Raw genomic sequence first — 26443 nt, forward strand, 5'->3', positions numbered from 1 at the left:
CTTATTCAGTGATCAATAATAACATTGTTACACACATACAACTTGACAGACAAGTTAAACACTAGGCATTTCAACAGAATTTTAGGATCAGACTGAGGAGTTTTATTCAAACGACACATGATAAATCATGGCTGGGGATTAAAGATTCGTGCTGATAGGGGAACATATACCAATATTTCCTTGTGACTCTCAGAGAAATATGTATTGAGAAATCAAACATGACAACTAACTGATTTTATGTGGTTTGATAGCTGTTTTATTTTTTGTAAAAACTTGTGTTACAATTCCAGTAAATTGGCTTGTGAAAAATGTGTTAAAATCAATGTGGTCCATAGAGATGTAATATTATTGCATAAAAACTTATAGATGAATCTGAACATGTAGCAAACAGTATTAGCTGAATTCACAAACAGCAAAAACACAAAACAGGACATTAAACATCAGAAAAATACTAGTATGTCAATGCCTAAGTTGCTATTTAGTTTATTTTGAGATGTGCTAAAAAAAGACTACAATTTTTTGTACCTATTGAATGCTTGATGTATGAAGTAGTTGAGTATTAAACATTGAGTTTCCTTGATGGATTTCAAGTTTCAAATGACAACAATCACTGTTTGTTTATCACATGACAAGGTTAAAGGTCAATGACTGCACTGTGCCTCTTTCAGTGTCATTAAAACAGATTTTGAAAAGCAAGGTTTCCAACTTTGCTGTACTGTGCCGTTTCCAAAAGCACCTCTGCGTATACCACCTCTACACCTGATTTTGATAAAATGGCATCATTTTGGAAACCAAATATCTCACAATTTTCTCATACAGTCTCTGAATTCTACCCATTCCATGAACTTGAACAGACTTTTACAGTATAGAACAACATTCATTTGTAACAGAATGGTCAAATACATTTCACCAATTTTCATTCCTGTTAACCTTTTTAAATTTTCCGCCATTAAAAACAAATGGTTCTGTTACAGAGAAAACAGAATAAAATATCAAAGTTGAGGATATTCGGTGTCATTTGTTCAAATGGATAACAATATGCACCATTTTCACTATTTCATTTGCGTAATTTTTGGTGGTTGCCATTTTTTGAATGGAGCATCTGTTTATCATTAGTTATCTTCTTCTCTAACTTGTACATGCGTAGTTCAAGTCCATGGTGTATAATACATATATATACATCCTTCATTTCATAGATTCACATGAACTAGTTTCACTCTGAAAGGAAATTCATGAACACAATGCAAAAAGTTGCAGCTTGTGGGCCTTTAAGGTAGAATATGCCTCAGGGACAGATATCCAGACTCTCAAACTCCTACAATACGTCTTTGGTCAACCAATTGTGGGGTTCATTTTGAAGCTTTTATGCAGTAAAATTTTTTTGTGAAATTTTTACTTTTACCTTCAGAGTTAACACAGGGATGGTCGCCATTTTGAATTTTAATGTTGGTAATATTGGGGAGTTTTTTTATCTAGTTTCAATTGTGACTGGTGACCCCTGATTTCTATTCTTGCTTTCACGGAAAGTTTGAGCAACAGTACAAGACTTTCAATTTCAAGGCACACAGACTACCTTAAAAGACCTCTTTTCCATATTTTCCTGCGTTTGCAACATTTTGCCAGGATCTGATCATAAGGATTGACCTGAATGTTATGACAATCAACTTCAATATGGATCTAGAGTTGAATTCTCATCGCAAAAATAAGTTGAGTTTTAGGAGAATATTCAGAGACCAAGAATTTTCTCTCCTATCCTCTATTTGCACAAATTTCTTGATATTGAAATTTAGGTTAATGCTCTGAGTTGAAATATTCTGGCACTATGTCTCTGAATGTGAAATTATCAGAAATTCAATATTTAGTGGAAATTATGAAATCCTGAGGCCATCAACCTCAATCATTTCATGATCAACTGGCCAAAATGAGTAAGGAGTTGATGTGGGTGACAATAAACTGGCTCTCAGTCAAAAATACATGAACGATATAGGAATCACAAGCTCACTAATCATTGGGTAGAAGTTTTAACAGTTTGAATATTTTTGTAAATCTATTACAAATATTTTCTTTTCTGTAAGGTGATATCTGAGTATTTCAATTTCAAGACTGGATTGTGTTTCAGTAACAAAACAAACAAAAAATTGAACTACCGCTCTGCAATATCAACAGAGAGGAAACTCAACTGAAAAACATGTAATTATGCGAATACTTCAACCTTGCGGTAGCAATCATATAAAGTTTAACTAAATGTATTAAAATCAGCCTATGAAACAAATCTCTGACTGGTTTCACAAATATCTTAATAACGCCTTGTTGAATGAGGTATACATGTGTGTTTTGCTTCAGTACATACAAATTAAAAAAAAATTTTCAGTTCCAAAAGCGTGCACATTAAAAACAAAAGGAATCTAAAAATGACCTAATGGGGGCAGTGTGAAAAATCTTGACTTACTTTACTGGCACTTCGTGACCAATATTTGTGGTTTTGAACTGTAACATTACAGGAATACACATACACAATTCAAACGGTCATATGAGAAATATTCTGAGTATATATTTCTTGTGGTTGCTATACACATGGTGATTACATTATAGATCAATACTGTACTATGGGTTTCTATAACAATCATACAAATAAACCTTGCATCAGTTTACATTCAAAATAGTAACAGAGAACTGCTGGCGTAGGGGAGTTCATTATCCTCCATGAGTTATGCCTCATGTTGTATGACCTTTGACATCGTTGAACTCTTCTTCACCATGCCACCTAACATGTTGCTATTGTGCAGATAAGTATCCTGAGAAATGTTAGTTTCATAAAAGAGGAGTCTTTTTCTAGACGGAACACAGCGTGAATCAAAAGCTTGAGAAAGTTGTGAATAAAGTTGGACTTTTGACTATCTTCAAGGTATGGGTGGTCAAAGACTACATCAGATAAACCAGATGTGTGATTAACCTCTTCAATGTTGTACCACCATGCTCCAGAAACCCTACACTGTGGTAGAACCCAATTTTCTTTTGATATTCAGGCTAAACCAAAGTGGAAATAGGGTACGAAGAGTCAGATCAGATGGATAACTTTGGATGTATCCACTGTGACTTTTATAAACATACAGTCATCCTTGATGTACTTCACCGACTTCAACTCCTCATGGGAAACGAAAGTTGGATAACCGTAACCAAGGGTCTCAATATCTTTGCTGGGGCGGTGAAAGTTCTTCCACGATGGGTCCGCTGTGAAGGATTCCTTGATATGTTTTCGCCTCTTTGAGTCATCTGTTTGGTCCACAAGACAGAATTCCACCGGGAGGACAAACGGCCATTGTAACAGCTCATCATACTCCCCGGGGAGAATCTTTAAGTACAGGGATATGTGGGTGCCTTCACCGCTCCCGTTTCCATTCGGGAAGAGAGTCAACTTGAGTTTGTATCCGTGTTTGCTGGTGAAAAAACACGGGCTCTGCAATTCCATGTGCTCTTCCTTCTTTGCCCGGCTGACTTTGGAAGCCATGTCCTGGATTTTCCACACCAGTGTGCCGTCTGTGTAACAGGTCAGGGATTCCAGCTGCGTCTTCAAGGAGTTGATCTCCTCCTGTTGCCTCTTGGTGACCTCACACATCAGCCCCAGGTGTTTCTTGGTGTCCTCTTCAAGATGTTGGTCCAGAGTGAATCGAGGACACTGTCGATGGACAAAACGAAAACATATCAGATACCGTGAGTCTACATACACATGCTTGTGAGTAACAAGGTCTTCCCTCGAGGGCATGTCACAAATGGCAAACAAAAAGTTGATTATAAGTAAATAAAGATGGCATAGAGGTTACAGATTCATCATACATGTAGTCAACCATGACACTGTGATGTCCTCTGATGAGGACCATCCTTGCCATGGAAATGAAGAGCATTGTGCCAAAATTCCTCGGTGCAAATACCGACAAGCAAAGCTTACTGAATGTCCAATCACAGGTACGTGTACCATGATGCTTTACGCACAGGGTGAGTGACTTATGGCATTTGTGACTGACGCTAGCCTGACTGATACATACACTGCCAATTGAAACACAAGGCACCAAATACAATGTGATGTGATGTGTGCACGACGAAAAAACAAAAACATATCATGTATTTTGTTTTAAGTGCCTACACAGAGTTGTAAACAGCTGCAGAATAGCATTGTGGGATAATAAGTAAAACAGTCAGAATCATAACACTTGGCAGCAAGACTGAAGACCACTTGGCCTACATTGAACAACTTTGCAAATGAACATAGTCCTAGGGGGCCAGTTACTTCACAAAGCTATGAGGGGGCGCCCTACAAGAATCTGATTGTTTTGCAATGGAGCCTGGACCCTCTACGTATAAATTTGTTTTTAAGTTTGGAATTCAACTTTCTCATTCTCGTCATCTGGGGGATTTTTGTTTCACAGTCTGCAGATACACAAACCTGATAAAGAGTATTTCATTACAAGTCCTACCAAGCATGCAAATATATGCACCCACAGGGCTACAAAAATCCAACCTGACCTTTTTACATACCTTATGCCTGCAACCGTGCTCTTTAAATGGACAGTAGATGGACGCCGAGGGACAGTGGTCCCTCAAGTGTGTCTCCAGGTCACCTCGGGCCATCCTCTCAGGGTCACAGCGGTTCGGACACGTAACTGGATACTTGGGGCAGTCATGCAGGTGATTCTGGAAAAGACAGCAACAAAACATTCACTGATTACAATTTGGTTTGCTCATATCTTTCAAAAGAAATATTGTTTGGATATTGATGCATCTAGATCTATGCACTTATAGTTGACTCAAAGAATGTGACCAAAATGTTTCACCAAAATGTTCTTCACTTTTCCACAAATTAGAATTGCAACAGGTAAACTGAGAAACCAATTACATCTTGAAAGCCAGTGCTCTTTCAGTGGTAGCTGTTTTACAGTAAGTATGAAAACAAACAAATGAACCATGGCAAAAATAGAAATTCCAGTTTGTATATATTTGCCATACTCCAAGGTTTTGAATGCATATGTTTTTTTGTTCACATTGAATCTCAGATGCTCCACTTACCTGTAAGTTATCAAAGAGGTAATCTTTCTTGCAATATTTGCACTCTATTGATCGTTTGGGACACTCGTTCAGGTTGTGATTGGACATGTATCTCCTCTGTAACTTGACTCCGCAGTTGTTGGCACAGGAAACCTTCTCATATGTGCACACTCTTTTATGGGTCTATTGGAGGAAAGAATAACAAACAATGAATTACCAACACCTTGCATATTTATACCAAATTACAGTTCTACTACAAAGTTTTCTTACAGCTGAAGATCGAACAAATTATACATTCCAGACACAACTGAGCCAAAAACACTACTGAACATGTTAATGGTACAACAGCTATAACTTCTGGCGATGTTTTTACGATGTTGTTTGTATGCTAACGATAGTTTTCTGTTCTACTCCCTAAAGCATGTTGAGATACACGGCATTCAACTCATCACCTCAGCCTGTACATATGTAGACTGCTATTGTAGATATGTGACTGCTATTGTAGATATGTGAATTCTAGTCTGGATTAGAATTCAAATGTCATCATGTTACACTTACAGACACTGTGTTGACAAACTGAATGGTAAGTGCTGAGGTTTTCGAGTTTTTGATGTGAATGGACATACATCCACACATACAGACATATAGATGCCGCTGACCTACCATATGAGCTCTCTTAGGCATATATACATATGTCAAATGTGAGCTAAAAATTATCAAATTAAATTACAGCAACTGACCCTTTAAATTGTACACTGCAAAATGTCACCAGATTATATAATCAGCTGAAAACCTTAACGTCCGTATTTGGTGATGTGTTCCACAAATACAGAACACTTGAATAATCTATCATTGTACCCTCTTTTCATAGGAAAAAATCTATCATTCACATCAATGAAACAATTCCAATGATGCTGTAAATTTTCGGATGGCATTAAATTCCAAAATTAACCCTTTGAGTGCTTAAGTCAATGTTTGTCAGTTCCAGACATATTTTTTTCAAATTTTCCCAAACTTTTGAGAAAAAACTGTAGCCAACAAAAATGCTGTGTTATCAAAACAATTAAAGAACAAGTGACCTAGCGGCCGATATAGCTCCGCTGTGTTTTATGTACAGAATAACTATTTTTGACACATGTTGATGAAGGTGAAAATCTTTGATAATTCAATGCAGTGGCCAGAAAAAAGTGGCTAAAATAAGCTGCAAAAATACAAAATTGAAGATTTCATCATACTTTGAATATATCACATCCAATCATCCCTAAGAACATGTCAACCAAAGCTATCTGATGAGTAGTTTTTTGAGAATAAAATATTCTGACCAAAAATGGCAACAATTGCCCCAAAAAATAAAAATTGCAGATTTCATCATAATTTCAAAATATCACACTTAGTTCATATATAGAAACCTGTATACCAAATTTCAAAGCTGTTAGACCAGTACTTTTTGAGAAACGCATTTTTTGACCAAAAATGGGAAAAATTGCCCCAAAATTCAAAATTGCAGATGTCATCATTATTTCAATAAATCTCATTTAGTTCATCTATGGAAACCTGTATACCAAATTTCAAAGCTATCAGATAAGTAGTTTTGGAAATACACATTTTTTGACCAAAAATGGCAAAAATTGCCCAAAAAATACAAAATTACAGATTTCATTAGAAATTCAATATATATTACTAAGCTTATCTGTAGAAACCTGTAAACCAAATTTCAAAGCTGTCAGACCAGTACTTTTTGAGAAACACATTTTTTGACCAAAAATGGCAAAAATTGCCCCCAAAATTACAAAATTGCAGATTTCATCATTATTTCCATAAATATCATTTAGTTCATCTGTAGAAACCTCTATACCAAATTTCAAAGCTATCAGATGAGTAGTTTTGGAAATACACATTTTTTGACCAAAAATGGCAAAAATTGCCCCAAAATTACAAAATTGCAGATTTCATCATTATTTCCATAAATATCATTTAGTTCATCTGTAGAAACCTCTATACCAATTTCAAAGCTATCAGATGAGTAGTTTTGGAAATACACATTTTTTGACCAAAATGGCAAAAATTGCCCCAAAAATACAAAATTACAGATTTCATCAGAAATTCAATATATATTACTTAGTTCATCTATAGAAACCTGTATACCAAATTTCAAAACTATCAGACCAGTACTTTTTGAGAAATACATTTTTTGACCAAAAATGGCAAAAATTGCCTGAAAAATGCAAATTTGCATATTTCTGCACAATTTGAACAAATCTGAAATAGATCATCCCTAGGGACATATGTATCAAATATAAAAGCTATCTGACCAGTAGTTTTGAAGAAGAAGATTTTTAAAGATTTTTTTTACCAAAAATGACAAAAATTGCCTTAAAAATACAAATTTGCAAATTTCACTACCGTTTAAACAAATCTGATTTAAGTCACCCTAAGCAAACTGCATATTAAATTTTAAAGCAATCGGACAAGCGGTTTCAGAGAAGAAGATTTTTTTACAACAAGTCATCGTTGATGACACAGTCCCCGCTTGTCCATTTTGTTATAATCTTTGGTGTCTAGGTAGCTGTGGTCTAGGTAGCTGTGGAATGACATTGATGCAACGGGTGCATCAGGCCTGTGACTTGCATAATAAAGTAATCTGAGGAACGTTCAATAAATGACTCATCTCTGCCGGTAATGACCACTGAAGGAACTTTTGATTACATCACACATAACGATGCCCTCACTGCCTCTAGTGTCATGACGGCACATACTATACACATGGTTTGGTGGAATTTTCGAAATGGTATGGGATCGGGTATGTTGTTGTAATCAGCCATTTCGGATCATATAATGAAACAAATTAATGTGCACAAGAATGCAGCCATAGTATTTTATCTTCGTATCACGTTTGAACAAAATCAGTCCATCGAGGGACAGTGACCTATGTTTATGTTTTAAAGACATAATAAAATCACACCAAAATTGAAATCAAATGGCTGTCTATTGACCATATCGATCATAGCACAAAATTAGTAGACATGCATATGTATGCCATAGTACTTTATCTTTGTACCAAGTCTCAACAACATTGGTTAAGGAATATTTGCATATGATTAAGCCTCAAAGACATGAAAAAATCCAAAAATGACCATCTGGCAGCCATATTGGAACATGTCATGAAGTAAATTGACATGTATGTATGCCATAGTGCTTGATCTTTGTGCCAAGTTTGGACAAAATGGGTGTAATGGCCTTTGAATTACGCTTTAAAGACATGCAAAATTCCAACAAAATGGTAGTTCTGCAGCCATATTGGATCCTATAACAAGGTTAATTGATACATGCATATGTATGCCATAGTGCTTTGCCTTTGTGCAAAGTTTGAACAAAATCAGTTCAAGGATCGATGTTTGAGTTATGGTTCAAAGACATGAAAAAATCGCAAAAAAATGGCCGCCTCACGCCCATATTAGATCGTATAGCAATATAATTTGACATGCATATGTAGGCCATAGTGTTATGCCTTTGTGCCAAGTTTGAACAGAATCGGTTCAAGGATGTTTGAGTTATGGTTCAAAGACATGAAAAAATCGCAAACAAAATGGCCGCCTCGCGGCCATGTTGGATCGTATCGCAAAATAATTTGACATGCACATGTAGGCCATAGTGTTATGCCTTTGTGCCAAGTTTGAACAGAATCGGTTCAAGGATGTCTGAGTTATGGTCCAAAGACATGAAAAATCGCAACAAAATGGCCGCCTCGCGCCCGTATTGGATCGTATCGCAAAATAATTTGACAAGGATATGAAAGCTATAGTGTTATGCCTTTGTGCCAAGTTTGAACAGAATCTGCTCAAGAATGTCTGAGTTATGGTCCAAAGACATGAAAAATCGCAACAAAATGGCCGCCTCGCGGCCATATTGGATCGTATCACAAAATAAATCGACGTGCATCTGTAGGTCATAGTGCTATGCCTTTGTGCCAAGTTTGAACGAAATTGGTTTAGCAGTGTCTGAGAAACTGTTGATGACGGACGGACGGACGGACGGACGGACGGACGGACGCACAGACGGGACCCAATCTATAAGTCCCCGCCGGACTTCGTCCGCGGGGACTAAAAACACCAAAAAATGCCCCAAAAATACAAATATGCAAATTTCACCATGATTTGAACAAACTTAAGTAAGGTCACTCCAAGTGAGCTGCATATAAAATTTCAAAGCAATTGGACATGCGGTTTCAGAGGAGAAGGCAATTGTTGACGGACGACGACGGACGACGGACGACGACGACGACGGAAAATCAACCTATTTGAAAAGCTCCGCGTCGCTGACAGCGGAGCTAAAAATTCATAAAAATTGGTAAAATGTTGCACTAACACTTTGTTTGGAAAAATTACAGCACTCAAAGGGTCAAAACACAAGAGAGTAAACTGTGACCTGTTCACCCCCAATTACATGTAAACAAGTCTACAAACACCATAGATAACAATAGGTTTGGGCCAAACCATGATGGTGAAAGGGTTAACTAAATCAGCCTACCTCAGCATTTCTTCCACTGATTTCCACTCTGCAAGACTCGCACACAAGTCTCCTCTTGGGGCACTCGTTGTCTAGGTGATGTTGCATGTGTCTCCTGGCAACCACTGCCTGGCAGTCATTTGTGCACTGTACTTTGTGAAATTTGCAGCTCTCTAGATGAGTCTAAATACATGTATGGAAAAAAGAGAGAAATATCATCAAAATCTTACAAAGCCTGGATAATCAAAGACTGTCAGAGCGAAAAGCATTGGCAAAAGTGTAAGTTTGAATTTACTGTGCAATAAAAATAGCACCTGCCTACCAATGTGTTGTATCAATGTTTGTCACATAAAAGTTAGTAAATGCTTGTATCACAGTTTAATTTCAATTATTGTTAATAGAGCTTGAAAATTTCTGCTCTCTTAATCCCATTCATCAGAATTTCACTAATAAAATTGAGATACACAAGCAATGGCAGGTAAGCTGACATATGCCAAGCACTTTGACAAAGGAAACAGTAAAGAAGCTCAGAGAGCGCCCTCTACGATGAATGTATTTCTTGTCCATGAACTAATGCAGTCAATAATCTAAACTGATGCACTTACTCCCATGTTATCAAAGTTTACAACCCAAATACAACCTATACAAAATACCAAAAGGGAAAATTTATTGAAATGTGTTGCCATCTTGATCAAATGGTTTAAATTGTAATTCAAAGTATTTTTACTTCTTTCCCCAACTAAATGAAAATGTAAAGGCAAGCAAGTATATGGGATTTTATCTCATTGCACATTAGACCGACAGAAGACTTTCCTTTCCTGGGGCAAAACTTACCTGTAACTCACACAGTAGGTCCAGCCACTTGCAGCCATCTTTGTAATAACTGCACCTGACTGTCATGCCAAAAATTTCATCCGCCATGTCGTCATCAGGATATATCTGTACATAAAACGGTACGGAAAGTAGTGAATTATATGCCGGGATGCCAATTTAACAATCAAAAGTCATCAATTGCATATAACACTAATCTGAGTCTGTTCAATAAAAATGCTGTTTGGTTTTATTAATATAAAAATTATAATATTTTCTCTGTGAGATAAATTAGATGACACAGCGTGCTCTATAAAGCTCTCAGATCACCTGTGTGTGCAAGCCTGAACAAAAATGCCAATCAAAATACTGAGTTTCAATTCCTGTCTTCATATTATAATATTGTCATGGCGTTAAGCCACCACTCCCGTTGTGCGTAATTCTGAAAACCTAAGCCAGATTGAGCTGTTCTATTAATTGTCAAAATTCACAAAGTACAGGAAGTCCGCTTTGTAAAATGTGTGGGCAGATGTGCAGGTATTGGGTGCGCACCGCCCGCATTAATGTGACACCATTGATGACCTTTCTGAAAAGCTGATTATTAAAGTTACATGCATGTGATAAACCTGTGGTGTAATTTATTTAAGGAAGAGAATTCCTTTGTATCAGATTTTCATAATTTGTGTAAGCTTATTCTGACCAAAGTCTCTGTTGGAATGGGATAAATGGCAGGTTGAATATTGACAGAACCACCTAGGCCATGCAACTTTTGCAAACTCCCTCTAGGCTCCTGGTGTTTATGAAAACTGGGTTGGTGACCACAAACCATGGTCTCACAGAGCATTTACCCTCTGAGTGACCTCGGAAATCCAAGACTGAATACTTGGTTTGGTGTGTTCTCAGCTAAATTGTGTCTCTCATATCGGGCTTGAACAGTCTACCATGGCGAACCAGGAATTTAATCACTTGTCAGATAACAAAAGGACAACATACAGCCATACACAATCATGACTGGATGAACAATGACCCTTCATAAATGGCTGTTGGCAAAACTAGGCTATCTCGGCATTTCTCAAAACACTGCAACACTCCTTACATTCACAGAACAATGCTTTTATTATTCGTCAATGTCGATTTAAAGTTATTGTTGTATAAAATGCCATTCTTAGTAGGTCCTTAGAACCCAGGCCGACATATTTTTGATGGACAAAAATTCTCAAAGCTGGCTGGCACTATATGTTGCCTACATGCAGAATTCTTATTTTTCTTCATCATTTTTTTTCAAAACACACAAAAAGCCAACACTCGGAAGTTTAAAAAATGTGTCCATTATTGTACCAGAAAATATGCAATGTACATTATTGCAGCTTATGCAACTACAACAACATACGGGGTTCATACTGATGTGTATAACCTTTTGCTGTCAGCCGATAGGAATTACAATAAACAACAAAATGTCCAGCAGACCCATATGATCTAAGATGGATGTTTGAAATATCATGTTTTCAATGCACTGTATTATTAGCCACCGTATTCTGCTACTTTTACAAAAGGAAATATGAGACAAAGAAACAAATTCTGTTCAGTGGCAAAGATTGTTTCAATTTGGTTGGAAGGTTTTTCCTCAAATTAATCCTATGGATTTTGTTTTCTTACAAAGGACATGTGGAACATAGGAAGTATTTGTTTCCAGCTTTTCGGACAGATTCAAATATTTGATACTGTTAACAAGTGCATTTTTTCTTGTCCATTATGTTGACACGGGCTGGTTGTCTCATAATAGCTTCTTTGCCATCACCTATACAGCTTGAGTATATTAAATACACAAAAATAACATGACATTTCTCATTCTAACCATTGGTATATTTGTTCAGCATCAGCACCAAGTAAGGAATCTCTTGCATGTATGAAGATTAGGGGTAAAAAAAAGAAAACTGTAAAATGACCAAAATTTAGGTTGGTCAGGCCCACTGACATATTTTTTTCCTCTGATCACCTTACCAGTAAAATTAGTATACACTATATGTACCCTATTCATTGCATACACAAAGTATACACAGCGTGATAATTATTTTGAGAACATTATTCTGACTAGTACGTAGTAAACTGTTCTGACATTAAATGAGGCATAACGACCCTGTCACTGATTTGGATAATTAAAACAGACCCATAACAACTGGACTTTCTGCATTTATGGGGATATTCAACGCAAGCTCAAAAGCCGTTTCAGATACAGCGTATTATCTTCAGATTAAGTTGTGCCTTTTCTTGGACCATTTCTGGCAGACTCATTTCTGACAGTAATGGTGCTTGTTGTTACAGGGATAGTATGGGGGCCCGTTCTGGTCAAAATTATGTTTTATAAATTTTAGTATGTTAGAATTAATTTTATGTAGACTGGAATTAATTTACTAGCACCTCGAATTAATTGTATCTTTCTTTTAATTAATTTTTATATGCTTTAATTAATTTTGTGTAGTCATACCGAATTAATTTTATGTGTTCCAATTAATTATTTTTGCTTATCTTTGCTGTAATTAATTTTATGTAGTCTAGAATTAATTTTGCTAACATTTCAAATTATTTATATGTTTTTTATGTGCCGGAATTAATTTTATGTAGTCTAGATTTAATATATTAATTCCTTCAATTAATTTTGGGTTCAAAATGTTTTCACGTGCTGCAATTAATTGAATGTGTGCTAGAATTAATTTCTACCAGTGTCTTGAATTAATTTTGTGTTCGGTCGAAATAATTATGTGTTCGCTCGAATTAATTATGTCTTTGAGCACATTAATTTTATGTGTTCGCTCGAATTAATTTTATGTGTTTGCTCGAATTAATTATATGTGTTTGCTCGAATTATTTTCGGCCGATCCCACAGTCCTTTGCGCACGCTTTCTTAAATCAATATGGCGGCTCCCGACCGGAGTGGTTTATTCAGGCGTTCGAACCGTGATCTGTGAAAATGGAAATCAATTCTTGACCGCGGAGTGACGTCACTTTCACCTCACGCACGCGAGTGAGGTGAAATGGGATTTGACTATGCAGGACAGTGAACAATGCAGAAATTATGTGACAAAGTACAGAACTTAGTGTTTATCATTGACATAATGTTGAAACTTTGAATACTGTTGTAGATGTTGAAAAATCCGCACTTCATATTTGTTCGCATGGCAGTGTGACGCAAAAAATGACGTAAAAATCCGCAACTCCCGGATGTCCGCGGTCAAGAATACAATAAAGTGATCACAAAAACTTTTGTAGTGTCTCCTGTCTGAGTGGTTCGTGTATGTGATTGCCCATAGAGCGAAGCCTGACCAATTTTGTGTTTACGTCAGACGTGAACGTTCACCCTTTCTATCGGGCTTTGCCAATCATCGTGTACTGAAGTGTAGTGCAGTGTACCGTAAGCGTACGCAGCAATCGAAAATGAAATCTGCCGAACAGATATCTACGAATATGAAAACCAATAAAGAACTTATAATAACAATGATCACCAGGAAATGTCTCCAAGCTTGATTACTGTGAAATGTCCCTAATTACAAATATAGCATTCGGCAGTTTCACCTCTATCTGTATATGTAATACAGATAGACACAGGCGCTTAAAACTGTCGCTACGCGAAGCCGGCCTGTATACCGGAGGAGAAAACAGGCCGGCTTCGCGTATAGCGACAGTTTCTCTGTGTCTATCTGTATATATATACAGATAGAGGTGAAACTGCCGAATGCTATATTTGTAATTAGGGACATTTCACAGTAATCAAGCTTGGAGACATTTCCTGGTGGTCATTGTTAAGTTCTTTATTGGTTTTCATATTCGTAGATATCTGTTCAGCAGATTTCATTTTCGCCTTGAATGCTGCGTACGCTTACAGTACAATGCACTACACTACAGTACACGATGATTGGCAAAGCCCGATAGAAAGGGTGAAAACACAAAATTGGTTGGGCTTGGCTCTATGGGCAATCACATACACGATCACTCAGACAGGAAACACCACAAAAGTTTTTGTGATCAGTTTATTGATATCCATTTTTACAGATCACGGTTCGAGCGCGCGCCTGAATAATACCACTCCGGGTCGGGAGCCGCCATATTGATTTAAGAAAGTGTGCGCAAAGGACTGTGGGATCGGCCGAAAATAATTCGAGCAAACACATATAATTAATTCGAGCAAACACATAAAATTAATTCGAGCGAACACATATAATTAATTCGCACAAACACACAATTAATTCGAGCGTACACACACATAATTACTTAGACCGAACACAAAATTAATTCAAGACACTGGTTGAAATTAATTCTAGCAAACATTCAACTTGCAGCACTTGAAAACATTTTGAACCCAAAATTAATTGAAGGAATTAATATATTAAATCTAGACTACATAAAATTAATTCCGGCACATAAAAAACATATAAATAATTTGAAATGTTAGCAAAATTAATTCTAGACTACATAAAATTAATTACAGCAAAGATAAGCAGAAATAATTAATTGGAACACATAAAATTAATTCGGTATGACTACACAATATTAATTAAAGCATATAAAAATTAATTAAAAGAAAGATACAATTAATTCGAGGTGCTAGTAAATTAATTCCAATCTACATAAATCAATTCTAACATACTAAAATTAATAAAACATAATTTTGACCAGAACGGGCCCTCATAGGGATAGCGGTGTGTTGTACTTCCACTCCCACATGGCAAAACTGTGTAATAAAGCTCCCATCAGCTGTAATTTTTTTCTATTTTTCCAGCATATTTGGCCAATGTTTTGTTCTAGTTGCAAAATCATGTCAAACTGCATGGTGTCGAACTTATCAACACCGCATACATGGGTATGGGTGTGTGTGTGTGTATGATGTACAATGCAATTGTTGATGATTTTTACTTCCATTTCTAACAACATTTCATAATTTTTATTACTCAACCATATTGCATATTATGCATCTAATGCTTTATATGTTAAAACACAAATACACATCACAAAGACTTTATTTCCAGTAAAGATAATAGTTTAAGCCTGGGGTTCTGTATCCCCCACCAAAAATTTATTGAAGTACATGTATATATGAAGTATATGTTTGTGTATAAATTTTTAACGAATAAAAAATAAATAAAGTACATATTTGCACAGCTGTTTCATATGTACAAAAGTTGGGCAATCAAAATTGAATGTACTGTATATAAAGTATGGGTATTTCCTTGTGATTATGTTGCAAAGAACATCCAGGCAAAGTCTGGTAAGTTGCCAGTGTCCTTACAGATATGCTGGGATCAAGAAAGGATTTGTTTACATGCAGCTATTACATCACATATTTGCAATGCAGCTATGCAGCCACAGGTATGCACTTATCCAGCTCTGTTTCCATCCCCGAGTGCTTGTACATTTGCATTTCTACAAACACATCAGGGGCCAGACCAAAACCTGTGAGCATGAATGGGATTAAACCCTTTGAGTGCCAAAGTCAATTTTTTTTTGTTTTTATAAAATGTACTCTAGTCAGTTTTTTTTCAGATTTTTGCCAAAATTTTGATATAAAACTTAAGTCAATTACATGAGATGTCCTTTTGGTTCAAAATTATGAAAAAATTACAGAAAAATTCATAAAAATTGATAAAATGTTGCACTAAAATTTTGGCAGGAAAAAAATTACATCGCTCAAAGCTTTCATTAAAATGCTCTTGATCTCGGTGAGCAGCAAATGAATCTTTCAAGGGGACCGTGTGACATGGGCAATACAACTTCCTTTCAGTTCAGGGAAGTTTGCTGACCGTTTGTTAACCTAATTTATATGTTTAATTTTCATGAAGAAAAACATTTAGTGACTCAAAAATTTCAATGAATGACATCAGAGGGGAGAAAATTCAATATTGACAAAACACACAATCAAATGGAGTCACATGCAAAAGCTGGTTTATCTTATACGACTCAAATGAGTGTGCAATTCAACAGATTTTTCCTTTTTTTACGTAACATCAAACAATGATGTCAATATTGATACATGATACCTGCTATGTCGAAAATGTGATGAAATTTAATGTACAGATTGTAGTGATATTTTGTCAGTAACAAATTGTGTTTTACCAAAATTTTCAAAATCTACATTTGGTTCCTTTTGGATAAAATTCACTTACAATTTTCCTGAGAATACATATGGTTCAAAATATATAGAGTATGTTTGCTGACAATTATTTGAAACACCTGTGTTTAGTCAGCTCTTAGCGAGTCAGCTCTTAGCGGCAAAAAATCTCACCTAAGAATTCAATTGACAAAATTGAGCTGTCGATCACTTAGTGACATTGTGAAATAGTGTTAAGGCATGTGGTGAATGCCCCTTGATGGTTTAAACTCAGAGTGAACCAACTCTTACACAATGGAATTTACTTGACTCTTTTATACATGACATAAAGTGAGAATGTCTCACTCTATTAAATGGCATATTTATTTGCTGGTGACCGGTGTTGCAAAACAAACGTTCTTTGCACCACCAAAAACACACACCAATGCTGCTTATCTTTGGTTGAATTATCAAGGCTATTGAATGATCCTCAATAAATTGCACTGCCAAGTTTACAAAATAGCTTTTATCAGACACATATTTCAAATTGACAATTTTGTTACACTATCTTGCATTGTGCTTTTTTAAGAAACATGCTGTGAATAATGAAAAGTGATGGTAATTATATTGAGAAGATGAGCTTTAAAGTGAGAGCCTTGTTGTCAGGAGCAATTACTGAAATTCATAAAATATTTCATGGTATGTGAAATCTCACCGTGAGCTGACAAGAAGACAGTACGAAGCCATGCATCACTACATTCATGTCATTTCACGGTGAAATTTGAAAAACAAAAGCAGACATTCTTCACGCTCAGTGGCATCTTTGAAAACCTCTCTACTCACCTTTGCATAGTCCAGGGGCAGCCTGTCTTCAGGGCATTCAAAAATACCTTCGCTGCAAGGGAAAAAAAAAACAAGGCTGACATAAGAGCCATTCTTGAACCGTGACAACACATTCACACCGTACAAACGACAAATTCCATGCACAGAGAAGAGAAACAATTCTCGGATAGAACCGCACAGGAAGTCATTACTTCTGCCGGATCTGTTGAGAATGATACAATTGTCAACAAAATCTACATAATGCTTGCAGCAGTGAATTAAGTAGCACTGACTTAACAAGTGGACACACCTGTACATCATTATTTTTATCAACACACTCTATTTTTTTTAAAAACTAATTTTCTCGTCTTGAGAATAATACTGAATTGCTGCATGAAAAACAAATAAAATCATTACAATGACGACACACAAAATTTATTGGGCTATACATATACATCACAGCAAAATGACTTCTAGTCAAAAATTACCCATAAAATAAACTGTAGAAAAGTTACAATTGAACTGTTTGCGACCATCAGTAATTATTGTTAAGTGACTTGAAATATTATCTATGCATTGTCATTAGTCCACATAGCTGCAACATATTTTCTGTCTCACTTCTCTATAATTGGGATCCGATTCAATTGATAAGATTCCTCAGTTTATTGATCCTACATTCTTGTCATGATGAAAGCGTCTCAAAATTTGAAAAAAATTCCTTTCTCAAGAGAGAGGAGGGCTTTGTACACAGTGAAATCTATGGTGGAAAGTGAGTTGAGTCTTTCCCACATAAAACACTGCAGCTTATTCGCATACCAAAAACACACAAAACTATGCTACCAAGATAAAAGTGCCACCTGAGAACGCAGAAACTCTCCAATTATGAAGCTAATCATGCGTGTCAGTGTTATCAATCACACAATCTCAAGGAGTACTTAAGTGTGAAGGGCTCAAAGATCCACCTTTTTGAAATAGATGTTCTCCACTTTTTTGATCACACAGACACTTCAGAAATTTGCTTTTCCCATCTGCAGAATCAAACCCGGGGCTTCTGTTGCTGAAAGCTGTTTATCCAGACATGCAAAACAAACCAAACCAGACCATCAAAAAACTTTTGAAATTCTTTACACCATCAGGATCCGAAACTATGATATATTTTACAATTGCTTTTCAAAACCATGGACCAGCTAACAGCTGACTAAGTGACCAAGCCCATGGAAGTGAATCAGGTATGTTGCACTTGGATATTGACAAAGCCCTCAAACACCCTACCAAGGTCACCATCGGAATTTGCATACACATACCCCTTTAGTGTATTGGGTATTGTGCCTCTGGTATTTCAGAATTACCTAGACTCCCTTCTACTCTATGCACGCCTGGCTGGGTAGAGACAATATCCAATAGCTATGTTGGTTACACTTCTGCCCGAGGGATGGGAATTCCACTCCCACAGTTTTAAACACTTACAAGACTGATCAACGAGGTCTCCAAGACTCATCGTTGTACAACAATTTCAATCATATTTCCTTTCAATAAGCTCCACCCGTGTACCTTCTAGCAAGCCATAGGCAACACTGCAACATTGTTTTGTTGGGGGGGAGGGGTTCTCCCATGGAAAATCCTGCCCTGGGGTGGGAGTGAGAAAGGGGAAGGGTTTCTACTATGGAAAATCCTGCTTTGCATTAGCATAGACACTTTCCAGTTTAACAAAACAGGGTTATTTGACGGCTCCCTCACATCTAATGCTTTAACCTACCTCAGCTGTGTTCACTATCTCCATCCTATCGGCAAATATTCACGTTTTGGGTTTTCAATACTCAAATGTCTTGGGCTAACACAGGAACTGATCAAAGTTTTGCAACACTGATTTTCTTTTTGAGAAGGGGCTGACAATAAAAAATTTCAAATTGAAATTGGCAATAACATTTTCCAATGGAGAGATTAGCTTTATTTAATTGATTGTTTCACCCCCCACCCCCCCCCCCCCCCCCCCCCCAGGGTTCCAACTTCAGTTCAATCCCTGATATCCTAGCTCTTTCACCTGCATGCACCTTAGATTTGTTCATGATAGTGATATCCACCTTCATTTACATGTACTAGCAAACTACTCTTGTTTTTGCTTTGCCACACTGAAATATTTGGGTAACACTGGTTGGGATCAAACTTTCCTGATAGCGATCCTAGGACTTGGCGAAAGCAGTATAACTTTTCTACTGAACTGTGTAGGGTACGCTATAAATACATTTGGTTTGGTCATGGTGTCAGCAGTTGCGTCTAATTTACAGTATGAGATGTTTGGGTTAGTAACCAGTAGTAAGCAGAACAAACACACATGCATCAAAGTTCAAAGGCAAAATAGCATTTACCTCCTGAATTTTGTTTTAAAGTGTTTATTTTTCAAACACTAAAATTATATACATCTTTGTTGAAATCATACTACTCACACAAGGATCTTGGTTCAATGCCATAAAGGTTTAAAATGAAGAATAATATTTATCTACATGTATCAAAAACGGATGTAAAGGGAATAGAAAAAAAGAAATCTAAATAAAGAAATAAATTTGGGGAAATAACATATCAAAAGGTTGAACTTTGATATATAATGATAATCTACAGGATATAAACAGATATGAAAATACAAGTTAAAAGAAATGTAATGAAAGCAGCAAGCCATTGACAGTATCACAACATGTCAAATTGCTCAACTTTGAAATCATATATAAAGATTACAATTATGGTACAAATGTAATTCTGAACCAGTCCATCATAATGATATACATTATACAATTACAGAGTGTATTCCCCTGTGACAAGTTATGTTGACAGGGGTATAGGGGTAATTTGTTTGTTCTTGATAAAAGACAGTTTGTGATCTTGAAATAACAAGTGGCCCAACAACTGTGTAATTGATATTCTGAGCATGCGCATGCAAATAGACACATTTGAGGTGTACAGCTGCTCTCAGATTTTAATTAATGAGTTAAAAATTGTCCTCTTACATCTTTTAGGATTCACTACGCACAAATGCTTTTAAAGGAATTTTCTTCATTTTTTACTGCTCAAGGGTAAGCTTCGTGTGTACATCAAATTTACTGTCATCATTCGGAAAACTGTCAAATTGCTAAAACCGAAACAGAATGGACCAATAAGCATGTCTTAATCAAGTTAATGGCTATCAAAACTGTGAGAGTGCAGATTTTGCAATGCATGACCGGTGTGTTTAAAATTGCAAGTACGTTCAGGAAAACAACAGAATGCCATTAAAATGAACAGCCTAGAACCTATAGCCGTTCATTTTGTGACCAAACACCTGGGGTTGCAGAGCTCAAAGATGAGATGTGACTGTCCGTATTCTAGACTACCTGCATGTCATGTGAAAATGAAATTATTGAAGAAATTAAATGAAGAAGGTTTGGTTAAAAGTCATAGATGTACAAGTATCATGACTCTGACATCATTGGCGGTAAATTCAAGATAGGTGTTATTTTTTAGAACTGTTTGGGGGCATCAGTGCGAGCACTGCTGAGCCAAACTAGCGTAACTTGGTGTTCTATGCCTGCTGCCTATCTCGCTCCTGTAAACCATCATGAGCGTTATGTACACAGACACGTCATTTGACGAAAAACATGATCCTCATCCTTATGAGCCAGACAGAAACTGCCTACTGTGCAACATTAGCTGGCAATGGATGGATGTCAATCAAATGCATTCACCATTCCAAGTGTATAATTTCACCTTCTTGTACCGCTATCCCACATACACACTGGGTCTGTTGCCTCAATTAAGAGCAGTTGGGTTTAAAACTCTGTCAAACGCGGGTGAACAGGTTAAATATTTCCCATGAGTCACCTGCAGATGCTATTCCAATTTCTGTATCATAACTGAAACCCAACACTTGTTATCGAAATGCTTTTTTTTTTCGCATGGCCCGCGGCAATATGCTGGTTCAGAATCCCTCTCATCACAGGCTGCTTATTGTTTTCTGTCTCACTTGAAATAAAATACTCTAATATCATTTTGACTTCCGAGTGATTAAGCTGGATGGAAAACGTGGAAATTAGAAAAGTGGTTTCCATTACAGTCTCGATAGTGTAACACTTCCAGGCTTGTCCTCAGAGAAGGTCACTGCATTGGGGAAGCAGGGAACACAAAGCTATCCTTGGTGTGGAATTCAGTTTTGAAGATAATGTGCAACTGCTGACCATGATTGAAATACAGAGAGATAGATTGTGAAACCATCCACACAGTGAATTATAACAAAGGATGCGAAATTGATTTCTAAAATCTACTTGGTTTAAATAATTGTGACCTTTTTTCTCGGGAATTGAAAAGCTGCGGTGTTTGATACGTTCTTTGTTGGGTTTGCGAAAGAAAATTCTCAATGAATATAAAGCCTCCATTTGACTGAAACAAGTGCACAGCTGAAGGACAAACAACCAGTTTCTCATCAATGCTTGGTAGACCAGAAGGCAGTTCAGCAACAATGGAGGTCCTTGACACACATGTATTCATTAGGGCAGATCCGGTGTTTCCCTCTCTCAATAATCTCTGACTCACATCCTGGGCTGGGGTTCCTCAAATGCTTTGTTTCAACACTTGGGATTGTTCCAGAATTATCTAACCTTGCACGGGGTGTGGGCTCCTCCGCTCCTTTGTTTGGATTACATTGTGTGCTTCTTCCGGTGTGCACACTTTGAGAAACAGAATATGCTTGAAGCACATACATACTATTACAGGTTTAGTTCCTGAAACTAGTATGGACCAGCAAGTGTTATTCAACAGCAAATAACCCATGGGAGAATCGATCGCATTTGTTATGAAACTTGTTCGTTCCCTCATTCAAGCCAACTAGTCTAAATCTAGCCGATTAATTCAGGGCTGTATACATAACATTGATTGATTAAACCTGCTTGTCACATATCTGTCTTGAATTCAAAAAACAATTACAGCATTATTTTGGTTATGTGCACATTACATTGCCTTATTATTAATTGCTTGTCTTGAAAAATCACGACTCCTGACTCTGTAATTAGCATAGTGGTATACTTACAGTTACATATTTCACAATTCTACTCTTCATTCTGAGAAAGTCACATCTTTCATCCTCATCAATGTGATTTTCATGGAATGTTTTGCTTAACTTAATATATATGTTTGTTAGTTTTTGGAGTTTGTGTTCTTCATAGCTGTTTTTGACATTTTATACAAGGATAAAATAAAAAGAATTCAATTGCCAGGACAAGACATCACAAATGTGCTATGTTTTACATAAATTAATGGGTGATATTTACATCTTTGTATATGAGCAGCAGGGATGGAAAGCAGGGCTTAGTTACACACGGCAGCCAATTAAGTGCAACGGTGAGGCAGACTTTTATAGGAATGGTAATGATATTGACAATTACTCTTCCTCTCTTGTCTGAGACCTTCAGTGTTTATGGGCTCCTTAGGGATCCATTAATTAAAGGGAGGCTCCTTAGGGATCCATTAATTAAAGGGAGGCTCCTTAGGGATCCATTAATTAAAGGGGGGCTCCTTAGGGATCCATTGATTAGAGGGATCTTCAAAAGGGCTATGAGATTTGCATATTCAAGTTGTCTCAAAACGACCACCAGGAACATCTGAAGAATAATGAGATGTAATTAACGATAAAGAATAGAAAATTTCAAGCCAATACTCTTGTGAGTGTTATTTTTATATTTGATAATGAGAGAAACTGCAATTCTCATGATAGGCACTGTAACTTTTCATTGATTCCGGGAGTATCAACAAAAGAGACAACGTGAACTAGCAAACCCTCCGTAGATGTCATTTTTGTCACACTGGTCTCAATCAGCCAGAGAAAACACACTCTTTAAAATAATGTACTTTAAACCTTTTTTTAATAGGCAGACTGAACAATGCCGGAAGGGGATAGTGTGCATTGTGTTTGATCAAGTTGCCTGTGGCTAATATGTCTTCAACAAAACACCACTGTCATAGAAAAAAAAATACTTCACTAAAATAAAGAGGGCAGTTTCTTCAGTGGAAGGCAATATGCACCTTTAAAGTGAGAGACTTAAACTTTTGCTCAAAATTTCCTCAGGGAATCTTTCAACCTTTCTCTTTCAAAATCAAGACTAAAAATTGGGGTCACTGAGCAAATTTTGGTACTGGCGACACAAATTACCAAAGATTTACCAATATTTGAAATTCAAAATGGCCACCATCCCAGTGTTAACTCTATTGAAAAAACAAAATTTCTGATTTTCGAAATGACAGGTTTTCTTACACCAAGAGCTTTAAATGAACTTCCACAAGTAGTAGATCAGAAAAGAACTGTAAAAGTTGAGAGTCAAAGTATCTGCCCCCCACGCGCGGACATTATTTTTGTACATTTTCAATCATTTGAGCAGATATGGGACCTGCATCATTGTATGCATGGTGAAGCAATATGTATAGAACATGCACCTTGTAGTCTACCCGGAAAACATACAAAGAAAACAATGATGTAATTCTGGTATTGACAAAAAATGCTAACTTTGCGTAACATACAGTTCAGATCCACTGCAGACGCATAATTTATACAGCCACATTTTGTGAGGACATTGTCAATTTTTGTGGCCATTATTTCCTGGCAAAATGTTTCCCCAAAATTAGCCACTTCATCCCTTGAAGATAAAGAACAACCAAGCAGTGTACTGTACTACCCGAATTAAGCGACCTTTGACCCCAACTTGCCCGATTCCGCCATTTGTTATCAGGTATTAAATACCTCAATGACATCAGCACTCTTTCACTATTGACATGCTGCTGCCTGAATATTCACAGAAGACCACATATGGTGTAATATTTGCATTGATAAGCACTTAAATAAGATATTATCATCATTTGAATGAAAACGACTACATGTAGTTCCTGCATACATGTACATTTGACACCTGAGAACACAGAGATTTACAAGTTAAATTTATGAAAATCATAAAGGTTTCAATGTGCATTTTCTTTTACAACATAACTACAGACTGATTGTAAATGAATGCTTTGACAACAATTTTATTATGTTGCTCATGTAAGTATAATTAATTTATGTACATTTAAATGAACTATTGTGGGAATAAACAGTTGATGATTCATCCATGTGAAATGTATAAACAAGGCCATTTCCTGGATAATTTTGTAAAGATTATTGAAAATTTCTCTGTGTTTATTTTGACGTTAAAAGTGCACCAAAACTTGCTCTCCTGTAGACAAGGGGTAATGCATCTGACTGATGATGCATTAACCCTTTGACTGCTGTATTTTTTCCCACCAAAATTTTAGTGTAAAATTTTGTCAATTTTTTTAAACATTTCTGTAATTTTTCTGATAATTTTAGACCAAATGAACACCACTTCGTTGGCCACAGTTTTTATTCAAAATTTTGGCAAAAATCTGACAAAAATTGACTGAGGTATATTTTATAAGGGCGACAAAATTTACTTGTTTTATTCTGTGATGAGAAACGTAAATTTCATGAGGTTTCGCACGTTGGAGAGTGTCCAGGACGTAACCTGGGGTATATGGGCTTTGTGAGAAGAGAAATATGAGTACCTTGTGCAAGTTGTGGTGAGTTCGAATGAGCAGGTAGGTCACTCACTGAACCCACGGTTCCTGTGGAGGGACCGTGCTGAACCACAGAGGCGCTACTACTTTTAATAGCAAGCAAGGGGCAATGTGTGCTTTCGTGAAAAAAAAATTGTGCGCTTGAAAAACAAAAGTTCAGTCGGTAATGTTCAGTACTACCAATGCATTCTACTGGTACATCAAACGGAAAGCTATTAAATTGATGCTGTCGTTGCCCGGGGCAAAATCCCACGGGCCAGAAAACTCCCCTCCCTGGCTCTGCGTGGCTGGCCCGGCAGGGCTGTGTTTACCGGCTATGCCTTCCAACACTGACGTTGATACAGCCGGTAGACACGAACGCAGCCCTGCGCAGAGCTACCCTCCCCTAGCAGCGCTGGCCATAGATATTTCACTGTTGACGGGGGTAAATTGAACGCTTAAGTCTATACAAGTAGCTACGGAATAACTGATCGGATACTGTGGAGGTGGCATATAAAGAATATAGAATACGACGATATAATATTTCGACGTTAGTGTGTTAACTGTTATGTTCAAGCCATGGTTCAATATTAACACGCGCAGAAATCACACGATGGAGGTTGGATTGACCCCAATATCGTTCCACTTTGAAACCAGTACCTACTTCACTTAGGGATTTTTTCTCTCTCACATTATCACCATGCCTGACTGACATTTACCTTAGATATTCCTGGAGGCAGGTGTCGCAGAAATGGTGGTCGCAAGTTGTGATCTGCACTGGATCTCGCATTGGAAGTCGGCATAGCGGGCACACGTATTTCCGACGGACCTTCTCGATGAATTTACACAGATGGCCCGGCATTTTGGGCGTTCGACCTCTTGGATTGAGAAGGGCCGAACAGTGAATTGTGATTCCAGGGAACACACACCGGCTGTGCTCTGTCGACTTCGGAGTCGCTGAGTTGCTGGCTCGAAGCAAAGTAAGAATGTGGACGTCGGCAGTCAATGAGACAAAAACACCACCGAAACACAACAAGACCAGCTTCGTCTGTATGTATCGCCTGGTTCCAGCTGTTTTGGGTCTTTACCATTTCCCAAGAGGTAAGGTAGCTTAAGTCGCCCACCGAGTTAATTTACCCAGTTGTCTCTTAAATTTGCAACTGTTAACGACAAAACCTTTCCGGCGATGAAAATTAGCATTTAAGTTTGCTTCGCTATGCAAAACAATTGAAAACTGGGTAAAGGCGACATAAAACTCGAAGTAAAATTTTATCACGCCGACAGTATCGTCCCCTTTGCGCGCCCTCTATGGAAAATAAGAGCCACACAGATACACGTTTATTGTTCTGTCATGTCTATATATAGCAATATGCGATGCAAGTCGGAACACAATGCCATTGAAAGGAAAACCTGACGAAACGAAGTCTATACAGCATGAATGTGAAAAGAACGTCGCTTTTTTAAATCGACGGCGATTTAATGGTGTCGACGACGAATTGGTGACGTCATCACCTGCAATTTTGGAACATTTTCCCTCCCACTATAAAATGTTCAAATTGTATCGCCAAAAATTTGGAGATGAAATTAACGATACTGTAGGCCTATCACTTTTGCGTTTCGGGC

The 26443-nt window shown here is 37.1% G+C and overlaps 1 protein-coding gene across 1 annotated transcript; it reads right to left on the bottom strand.

Moving 5' to 3' along the window:
* Positions 1-233: 233 nt before the first annotated feature.
* On the bottom strand, positions 234-26105 carry LOC139144983 (TNF receptor-associated factor 4-like). The gene is made up of 7 exons (XM_070715866.1): positions 25540-26105; positions 17279-17330; positions 10381-10485; positions 9568-9729; positions 5062-5223; positions 4534-4689; positions 234-3676 (listed from the first exon to the last, which is right to left on the bottom strand). Exons 1-7 carry the CDS (start codon positions 25680-25682, stop codon positions 3059-3061), a joined length of 1398 nt encoding a protein of 465 aa, XP_070571967.1. The 5' UTR covers positions 25683-26105; the 3' UTR covers positions 234-3058.
* Between the last annotated feature and the right edge of the window lie 338 nt (positions 26106-26443).

This window comes from Ptychodera flava, chromosome 12 (genome assembly GCF_041260155.1).
Source record: "Ptychodera flava strain L36383 chromosome 12, AS_Pfla_20210202, whole genome shotgun sequence".
In the NCBI taxonomy this organism is placed as follows: domain Eukaryota; kingdom Metazoa; phylum Hemichordata; class Enteropneusta; family Ptychoderidae; genus Ptychodera; species Ptychodera flava.